The 10394-nt window shown below is 57.5% G+C and overlaps 1 protein-coding gene across 7 annotated transcripts in view; it reads right to left on the bottom strand.

Annotated features, from left to right (window-relative positions):
- Window positions 1–4202: 4202 nt before the first annotated feature.
- Window positions 4203–10394, bottom strand: part of PLEKHA7 (pleckstrin homology domain containing A7) — a 143459-nt gene continuing 137267 nt past the window's right edge. For 3 of the 7 annotated variants that reach the window (XM_075546008.1, XM_075546010.1, XM_075546014.1), the window contains exons 23-25: window positions 9641–9774; window positions 9064–9209; window positions 4203–5438 (exon numbers count right to left, since the gene is read on the bottom strand). In XM_075546008.1, coding sequence (XP_075402123.1) covers window positions 5305–5438; window positions 9064–9209; window positions 9641–9774 — 414 coding nt within the window. In that variant the 3' untranslated portion in view covers window positions 4203–5304. Of the gene's footprint in view, window positions 5444–7434; window positions 7545–9063; window positions 9210–9640; window positions 9775–10394 lie in introns of all 7 variants that reach the window. The other 4 variants (XM_075546011.1, XM_075546012.1, XM_075546013.1 and 1 more) reach the window with 4 other exon arrangements.

The raw sequence follows: 10394 nt of genomic DNA, 5'->3' as shown, positions 1-10394 counted from the left end.
AGCCCTGCAACCTCAGAGCAGGGCACGAGCCTCCAGTTTGGGGACTGACATCAAAGGCTGGACAGCCACAGGGCTGCAGGAGGGGGACGCAGAGGATCTGCCTGTCCTCAGCCCTGTGGGCTCGGGAAACCAGCCTCTGGGGGGCCTGGCCTGGCGAGCCCCAACTTCAAAAGCCCGGGGCCAATGCACTATCCACCCCAGGTGGCTGGCTGGCTGGCAGAGGATGGCGGGTGGAGAAGCAGCGCTGAAGGACAGCAGACAGCTCCACACCTGCTGCGCCAGGTGAGAATGCGAAGCAGCCACCGAAGGATGGAACAGGAGGGCAGAATTGGCCTCACGCTCCGATGCTCTGATGCTCGGGACTGCGCTCCTGGGGCTCCTCTTTAATCCGCACAACTGCCTGTGTTACGGTAGGTACTAGTGTCATCCCATTTGTCCCTTGAGGGACCTAAACTTTAGGGAGGTTAAGGGCCACCCTCAAGGTTGCACAGTTCCGTAGGGTGGATGTGAGTCCCGCAATGCCTGCTCCTCCCCACTGCTCAAGACCTTCGAGAACAGGGATGCTCTCCAGGGGGAGCGGAAGCACATCACGGACCACAGCGGGGACAGGCCAAACCAGCTGGAGCAGAGATGGGTCTGGAGCCAACAGACTGACTGCATTCACCCGTTCAGTGAACTCCTTCATAGCATACTACATAGAGCAGCGTCTGAGCCCGGGACCATACAGTGAACAAGACCATGTGTACTGTGTGAGAGGGTTCAGGAGCACCCCTGGGGCTCCTGTGGCGGGGGTAGGAATCTGAAGAGGTTGTGATACCCAGTTGTGGGAAGAGTTGGCCCAGAGAACTACTGTTGTGCTCCTGTGACCCTGACCCCATGGTGATGCTCCACCACCTCGAGGCTGGACCCTGGGGAAGGGACTTTGCTGAGATGTCCACGTCCTGGGTTCTTCTGGCAGGGCACCCGGTCTTCCAACTTCTCCCAGGGTTAGTTCTGCCTTTGAATCCAGATTCTGGGTCTAAGAAGAAGGTGCTTCCTAGGTCTCGGAGGGTCCCAAAGACCCTCTTGGGCCAACAGTGAGCGTGGAACTCACAGAAGCCCAGGAGGCTGCAGGGGCTGGGAGACATCCTGTGTGGGGAGAGGGAGGCTTTGGGGGATGCTTCCAGGCCCCTAGGCCAAGATGGCTAGAGGACCCACTGTTGGGACAACAGCCTACCAAACAAGAGAAAGGCCTCAACTCAGTTAAGGAGGCCCTGGGAGAATGAGTGAGGTCAACCCAGGGACAGGACGGTGGTGGCAGTGTGGACAGAGGACAGTGACAGCAGCTTCCCTTCTGACCTCAGCCAAGCAACGGTGTCTCTCTCATGCCCTCTCAGTCTTACGAAAGTGCGAGAGCCAGTGAGCAGTCCAGCAGGCCAGCGCTCCGGCCCACACCACACAGCCCAGCCACTGCCTCACCCCAACTACACTCTCTGTGCCCAGTAGGCTTAGCAGGTTGCCCCTTCGGGCCCAGGGCTCAGCTTCCCTCCCCAAACCTGGCTTCGCCTGGCGAAATCTACCTGCACCTCCCCCATCCCAGGCCCTCCCACCAGACCCATCTGTCTCGAACATTCCTGTTGGGCTGTGGTGGACACTCGCCAGCCTCGTATTAAAAATGCCCTTTAAAACCCGAATGCTTTGAACTGAAGAAAGACCTCGCTAAGTTTTCATGGAAAGTTCAGCTCCGCCAGCTCAATTCACTACACTTAGCTGCACCTTTTCAAATAATAGGGAAAATGTAACCGGGTCATACCCAATCAATACCCTTGTTCAAACAGAATGGCGGGGACTCTGATGTGCACGCGTTTTGTACTCTGCCTTTGTACCCACCACTCGCTCGGAAGAAAGGTTTCTTTGCCATGAGAGCAGCGAACGTGGCCGCTTTTGGAGTGGAGGCGGCAGAGCAGTGACATGTTTGCCGGGTGGGCCAGGCGGCCATTTCCCATGTCTTCCCCAGCCCCCCATCTTTGTTCTTTTCATAGCGGGCACAGCTCACGCCGACACAGCCCCACCCAGCAGCATCTCCTGCTGAACTGGAAGCAGAGGGCTCCCAGCACCTCAGAAATGTGATTTGTGGGTTAGACCAATCATTTGCTTCCCTTTTCCCACTCTTGGTGAGGAGACAAAAGAAGGTGCCCCAGAGTCGCCCTCTGCTGCAGCTGAGGCTTCTAGAGCCCACAACAGACTCTGGGCTGGCTGAGTCAGGGGTCCATCTGCCACCCCCAAGGCCAAGTAGGCAACAAGAGCCTCCTGGGCCCCTGGAGAGGGAGTGACCTGGGGTCAGGCAGAGGCTTCCTGAGACTCGTGCGCCACCTGCAATTGGCAGGACCCTTCTGGAGCTTCCAGCATACCTGAAGGTAGTCAAGTTCCGAAGCGGCAGGATGGGTTCAAAGGCAGTGACAGACGGACGGGTTAGACAGCCAGGCATTGAGGCAAGCAGGACAAAAGCACGGCAGACGGAAACGATGGGCATGTCTCCTTCACCCCACCACTGCCCTCCGCATGCTGAGGACCTTGGCCCTTCAGGAGGGTCACATGTTGGTCAGGAGACTGAGCTACAACTCCCATTTTACACCAGATCTCACGAGCCAACAGCATTGGGAGCATCCTGGGCACCGTGTGGCTGAATACAGGCGCGAGTCACATGAGCCAATGGACACAGCAGCAGGTGCAGGTCCCGTTTGTCAAAGGCACCCCTGTCTAAAGCTCTGCTCAGGCCCTGCAGCCTCCTGTAAGGAAGTAAAGCTGGGATGGCTGAGCCTCAGTTCCCTATCCAGGGGGGGCCCTGGCCAGCCAGTACTGCCAGATGGGCAGTACTGTTATCCCAGGGGCTGCTCCTGTGTGACGTGGCGGGGACGTGCCTTTCCCACACCCGGGAGCTCCCCGTGGAGCTCTGTCGTCAACAGTGGGGCCGTGATTCTTACAGAACAGTCTCCCGCTACCTACCTCATCGAATGCTCTTGGAAGCAGCAGTTAGTCCAGGTAGGCTTGCCACAGACTACCTGCGCAAGGGTAATTAAAACAAAAACCCAAGCCTGAGACCAACAGTAAGAAAATTACTGACTGATGATCTGAGAGACAAAAAAAAAAATGTGTGTGCGTGTTTGTATGTGTGTGTGTGTGCGCGTATGTGTGTGCGCATGTGTGTGTATGTATGTGCGCGCGCGCATGTGTGTGTGCATGTGTGCATGTATGTGTATGTGTGTATGTATGTGTATGTGTATGTGTGTGCGTGTTTGTGTGCACGCATGTGTGTGTATGCGCGTGTGTATGTGTGTATGCGTGTGTGTATGCATGTGTGTGTACTGTTATGGAATCCTCTTCCCCTCTTATTTCAAGTTATGGAGACTCGTCTCCAAACAATGCTCAAGCCAGAAAGTATGCTGTATTTGAAAATCCAAAATGACAACAGTTGCTAAAAGAGCAGCCACGTCCCACTTTAAACGCCTGGGGAGCTACCTCCCGCCTTTAAGTAGCTGGCAAGGAATTCTGCACCTCAGTGATCGAGGACTAGCGTCCTAACAACAGACTGGGAAATGTGCTCACCCCTGAATGGAACTGGCCTCCTGCCTCCTGTTCTAAGCACAAAGGCACCAGTCAAAATGAATTAGACACAAATCCAGTTTGCCGTGGTCTGTCACTGTCGGCCTCACTGGAGTGAGCAGGAGGCCTGCAAGCCAGGAAGAGGGCCATGGCGCCCCCCAGTGCTGGCTGGGATGACAGGCTGCCTGCCAAGCCAGGCCCACAGCAGACAGCCCACAGCAGACAGCCCACAGCAGACAGCCCACAGCCCTGTGGCTCCCCATGGGCCAGGCTGGGGGCCACCCTGGTCAGCTGAAGATGCCCAGCCCCAAGAGGAAAGGGCCCAGCGCACATTCCCCTCCACCATGCATACCCCTAAAGCCAAGCAAGAGTCAAGAGCCATGGCGCAGCTCTCAGGGGTTCCTGAGAGCAGATGCTGGTAATTTTCCACAGAAGTTTGGGGAGAAAAACCCAGACCAGGCCCCTCACCAGAGACCCGAGGCATACCCAACAAGGAGCGGCAGCAAAAGCCCACCCAGTGAACACTGCCATCCTACATCACCTTGGTCTTTTTTCCAAACCGTTATGCTTTTATTTAAATTAACTTCTTGTAAAATATTCATGTCATTTTTCCAACAAAATCTTATAAAGGCAAAAATAAAATTTTATTTTGGCAAATATCATGAAGTTGATACTGGCAGCATATGGAGTTAGTTAAAAATAGACAGCAACTTCTAAATATATTCAAGATTGTTTTTCTTTTTTCTGAGCATAGTCAAAGTTTTTAATTGATGTGTGGCTCCACCCAAGGTGGTGTGTGTGTGTGTGTGCGTGTGTGTGTGTGTGTGCGTGCGCGCACGCGTGCGTGCACTCTCTAAACATTCTCTGAACGCGGAATATCGGAGACCACCACTGACGGCGAGGGGAGGAACACTGCAACTGGCTTGGCAACCCTGTGTCCTGGGCTGGAGGTCACCGTCCTCTACGTGCCATCAGCATGGCCACAGTCACATGGCCCGCCCTCTTGCCACCAGGCCCAGGCCTTGGCCGTGGGGCCGCCCACTGGGGGTCTTGATCCGGTGGTCCCCAGGGCAGGCAGCCGAGGGCCAGCATGTTCACAGCAGCCTGGCGTGGAAGGCAAGCCTTCAGCCACCCACACGATGCCGCCGCCTGTGAAGCTTATTGCTCTCATACAATAAAAGTTGTTTCCTGCCACTTTTCCTGTATTTTGAAGTTTGGTTTTCTTTGTTTTCCATATCAAAGTGGAATCTTTTCCTTCATCAGAAAGCCCGGTGCAGGGGGAACCACGTGGGCCGCAGGGAGCTCAAGGCTCTTGAACGCATCTTTGCCCCCAGCCCAGGCGCCACCCCTGGCCGTCCATCGGCAGAGCTGGTTCCCCAGTCGGCTCAATCGAAGAAACCTCCTTCTCTGGACGCACGCCCGCGAGCCTACTGCTGGAACTCACTGGAAGCACATTCTCAAAGCCAACTTTTACCTGAGTTCATCCTATGTTGGACTGACCTCTGCTCCAACCCCATCCCCACCTCCCACCCAGGTGATACCTGATTCTGTCTGCAGCGACAGCCTCGGACGCCGGCCACCAGCCCTTTGAGGCGAAAGTTATCAAATATACTCTGATTCTAAAATAGTGTCCGTAGTTGACAGTGTCTATCAAAAGTGCCTTTGTCATCTGTAAAAAAACGCGTCTGAAGTAACACAAGTGGGGGGAGTGGATGGTAGGACCTAGCCCCCCGTCTCGGGTTCCTCCAGCCAGGGCCCTGCAGGTGAACACGCCTTCCATCTTCTTGGAGGAAGCTGGCTGTATGCCCCGGCTCCCGGCTTCTCCTCCGCATGGTGAGTCACGGCTCCGTCACTGCCTGAGCTGGCAAGGAGCACAGAAGACAATAAGAGGCTGGCAGGCCCCCTGCCCGCATCCAGGGAGCGGGCGGTGGGCATGTCTGTGCACACACGACAGGGAATGGCAGACAGGCTGACAGACAGAGCAGCGGAGCAGGGACTCAGGCAATGTGGCCGCTTTGGGGGAGCCTGGCTCCTTGACCCACACTCCCTCTACATGAGGCCCCACTTCCAGGCTAGGGAGTGCTCCCCACCTTGCTGGGGCCAAGGGCCTGAGCAGAGAGGGCTCTGGCCCTGCCGTTCTGGCCCTGCCCTTTGCACATAATAGCCTCCTGGCCTGCACAGGCCTGGTTTCGCTCATCTACAAGCAGGGGATTCTGTCCTCCTCCAACTATGTTGGAAGGCTAAGAGCAAATGTGGTTGTGTCCTGAGAAACAGCAACAAAAGGCATGGGGAATGGGCAGTGGGGGGCGCGGGGGTGCCACCAAGCTCAGAGCTCCAAGAGAAAACCAAGCTGTGGTCCCAGCAGGTTCCCGACAGCCTTCTCCAGGTCCCTGGGGAGTTCTCCTGCAGTTCTGCAGCCCACACCTCCTGCCAGGACGCCCCAAGCACACCGACCTCCTCCCTCCCAACCTCACTGGCTGCTGAGGCTTATGCCTCGCACACTCTCAAGCCCTCACTTCACACTCTCCTCCAAACGCCCGTGAATGGGGATTCAAGACAAAGGGTTCAAGTCGCACCCGGGCACTGAGAAACTCCAACTGCTGGGGCAGCCGCTGAGCTTGCTCAGCTCCTTCATGTACTGGCTTCCCAGGGCTGCCGGGTGTGTCGAGGGAGATGGGGAGGTGCTCCGCACACGCAGCAGGCCCTCGGTGATGTGGTTTGCCACCAACAAGGGAGCTCCCAATCAAGGGGAGCCTTTGCGTCAGGGAAGGAAGGAAAGGCGGCCTGTTCTGGGGCCGCCGTCACCATTGTTGCTATGTTTGAGTCCACCCTGGTGTGACTGTATATTCTGAGTGCCCTCAGCACGCTGTAGGACAACAATCGGTTGTGATCCATCGACCAGTTCTCAGGAGAATGCCAGGCCTTTCTCCCTAGCCTCTCTCAGTCTGAAAGCTCCACGGAAACCTATCTACCTGATAGTCGGATACCAGTATCCAATGGCGTCGCTCCCCACATTCCATAGCCCACCCCCACCCTACTAGACAGTCAGACAGATGCTAGCCCTCAGCACAAAGGAGGAGAGGAGGCCACCCCACAAACTGATAGATGAGAGGCTGCGGGATCTCCACTCCAGTCCCTTTCCAACCTGGACAAAAGTCCAGGATCCAGGCCCAGGACAGGCCTTACGATGGTGCCAGACCCAGGTCTCATAACTCCCTGTCCAGTATGCCCTCCTAGCCACCCCCTCTGGACCATGGCTAAATGCTCATGGGCCAGCTGGGAACTTGTCAGGGGTGGTGTGCTACAACATTCTAACAGGCTAAGGGCAGACATTCCCTGAAGCGTCTCTCTTCTCCCTCTTCTAAAATGCACAGGCCACTAAAAGGGCAGGCCCGGTGCTTCCTCGGACACTAGTTCCCAGAGGGACCGAGGGCAAGCTCCTCCCACAGCGGGCCTCAGTGTCCGCGTCTGGAAGACTGGATGCCTTTGCCAGGCTTCTGGAGTTCTTTGATAAAGCCCTGAGAGGCCACACCCTCAGGGCTGGCATCTTGTCCCTGTCCCTAGGGGAAGAGAGGATGGGGCAGAGGTGCAGCCTGGTCCTGGGGTCTTTAGGGAGGCCCGAGGCTGGGGTCTCACACAGGATTGTACAGGAGCCACTGAGGAGGGACTGTCTCTAAAGCTCCGGCCTTCCCCTGCCTGCCTCCTCTCCCTCCCAGTCTCCCCAGCGGCCACTTTGCCAGGGGCAGGAGGGTCAGCACTGCACTGCTCTCAGCGGGGACAGGCATGCTCAGCGCTAACGCGGGGCAGTGAGCAGCAGTGGGGTGGGGAGGGCATGCCGGCAGAAGCTCTTACTTGAAAGTGTTAGACAAAGGTGTAGTGGAGTCCGTTGCTTAAGGGGGGGTAAGGTGGTACCGCCCTGGAGGACAGAGGGGCTTTAGGCGGGAGGAGGGCCAGCTGCTGGGCTAGACGGGCACACAGGAGTTAAGTGGAGTGTTAGCCTCTGCGTCCCTCCTCGGAGCACCAGGCTCCCCCCATGGCAGGCCCATGTGACATGGGGCCCCTGCTCCCCAGGGCTCAGGGCCACATCCCTAGGCTGGGATTGGCCAGTGGCTCCGAGATGGACCGAGGAAGTGTGCTCAGGGCTGGGGTAGGAAGCTGAGGGTGAGAGACCTGCGGAGCCCGGGCAAGCAGAGCTGAGAGGAGGGCACTCTGTGTGCAGGGAGCAACCCTGCTAGAACTCTGGATCTGTAGAGCTCCCAGGTCAGGTCGCTGAGGGGCCAGGGAGCCCCGCAACCCTCGTCGGGAAGAGGGGCTGCACGAGCCACTGCCCAGCTCCTCCTCTGCAGAATGCCTCTCTGCCTGCTGTGTCTAAGACTGGTTTCTGTGGAGGCCCTTCCCTGTCCCCAATCACCTCCATGGCTGCCTGAGGCTACCCTGCGCCCACACACCAGACTCCCCAGGGCCGGACACCAAGGCTTGCAGCACCCCTTAGACATTTCTACACCCTTTGGGCAGGGTTGGGGGGCCCGGTGGGATGTGTTCTCCATGCATACCCCTTCCCCAAGAGGGCCAGTGCACCCTTGCTCAGAGGCACCAGGGCCCTTGTACCCAGAGAACTGACCTGAGGGGACTCTGTGGGCACACAGGGTGTGATGGGTGTGCAGAAGAAGCCAGGGGTTCATTTCCCGTCTGGTCACACAGGCATTTACCAATGTGCACATGTGCACTCAGACACGTAGACAGACAGGGGACACACACACGTTTGTACACATGTGCACATACATGTGCGTACATATACATGTAGACTCAGACACCTATACACAGATACTTGTGGGTACACAGGCACACACTCAGATACACATTCACAAAAAACACATAGCCATATATACATGCATACAGAAATATACACATGCATACAGAAATATACACATACCAACATGCACACAAATTTAAGGTTAAGTGTGGACACAAACTAATGTGTGTACGCACACACACAAGCACAGATTTACACATGCATCTACAAACTGACACATACTGATTTGCACACATCTATACATATACACAGGAACATATACACACATTCACAGGGGCACATGTGCATGATGTGTGAACGCACACACTCAAGCACAAGTACACAAGTGCACAGGTGACACCCCCCTCCCACAGTCCTATGCTCCCCCACTGGAATGCAACGTCCCACCTTCCCAAGTCCTCTTCCTGACACGGCAGACTGCTTCGGTGGACAGGGGCTTTGGTTTTCAGCAGGGGTCCCAAGGAAGGCTAGAGGGGCCCCATTCTGTCTTGTCCCAGCAAAAAATTCAAGCACTGGTGACTGACTTTCATGAGCACCTCTGGAGAGCGGCCCTCACTACCAAGCCCAGCACTTGGCTTCCACAGGGCTCAGGGCTAGGCTAGGCTGCTCCCAAACCCCAGGACGCAGCCCCCTGACCTCAGGCCTGGGGGTGGCCTCTGCAGCCTTACCTGCGACCTGCTTGCTGCGCTGGGAGGCCTCGGAGGCCAGGGCGTAGGAGATTGTGATGATGCGCTCCTGCTCCTGCAGCTGCGAGTCCAGGTCGGCCACACTGTCCCGGTCCTGGTTTGCTGCCGGCTGCAGGTTGCACATGCTGCTGAGGGCCCAGGAAAGAGACTATGGGTGCTTGCCAGGCCTGGGCACCAGCCTCAGGAGGGCAGGCCTGAGGTCCGGTGGGGTCTCCCTGGCCTGGAGGGTCTCAACCTTAGGCTGGGGCATCAGATGCAAACGACAGACTTCTCCCTCATCCAGAGGTGCACATGCTTCCCCATAAACACCCAACGCTGGTGACTTGGCCCCTCCTTTAGGGAGGGTCACAGGACACAAAGAGCCCCAGGAGGAAGGGTCTGTGAAACGTAGGCGAGAAGTGGGAGGCTTAGCTCGGCAGGGGGTGGGGGAACCCTTGATGCTCCCACAGAGGGGGACAGGGGGCTGAGGTGGGAGGGCCACGCTCCAACCCTGTGTACTTCCCCACCATGGTGCCTCCTCTCTGGCCCCTGCGGGGTCACTGCGGGGCCGAGTGCTGACCTGGACCGGGTGAGGATGCTGCGAATCTTCTCGGCTTTGCGGTAGCGCGCCTGCAGCTCCTCCAGGCTGGGCGGCTCTTCAGGATCGAGTTCCACGTACCGCTCGGGGATGGAGACCTTCTCGGGTTTGGACAGCTGAGAAGACGGGCAGCGCGTGCAAGAGGGAGAGACTCAGAGGCACAGCCCCTGCTTCTCCTCCCCGGCCCACCCACAAGGACCACGAAGCCAGTCAGTCCACTGTGTGTGTGTGTGGGGGGTGGATTTAAAGCCAGGTCTGGCCCCAAAGCCCCCCGTTTTCCCATCACCAAGGAATGGAAGGCATGAGGCAAAGACAGCCAGATGAGAAGCTGCCAGACGGAAGACAACCCTTAATGTGGGCCACCTCCGCGGCAAGGCCCTGTGCGCTTGGGCTTGCTGCCCTCCAAGTCCCCCCACCGACAGGACCCACCAGCTCCACAAACGCCCAACGCCCTGCAGGGGACCCTGACAAAGCTCCCTGCCTGCCCCCCCACCCACCACCGTCACGCTCTCCTCCCAGTGCTCTCTTGCTTTGCACTCATCACGGTCTCCCTGGGTCTCCCCAAGGGCCTGGCCCTCCACAGCCCTCTGCGGGCACTTTGTTAGTGACTGGAGCCAAGACAGACGGATGGGAAAGGGGTCGAGCTGTCTGTCCCTACAAAGCACCCATAGCCTGGACAGGAGGCAGCCTGCCGTATAGCTCGGTTTCCCGTGACAAAGCAGGCCGGCCCCTCCCT

Source organism: Tenrec ecaudatus, chromosome 4 (assembly GCF_050624435.1).
Source record: "Tenrec ecaudatus isolate mTenEca1 chromosome 4, mTenEca1.hap1, whole genome shotgun sequence".
Lineage (NCBI taxonomy): Eukaryota > Metazoa > Chordata > Mammalia > Afrosoricida > Tenrecidae > Tenrec > Tenrec ecaudatus.
This window is presented reverse-complemented; position numbering and strand designations above follow the sequence as displayed.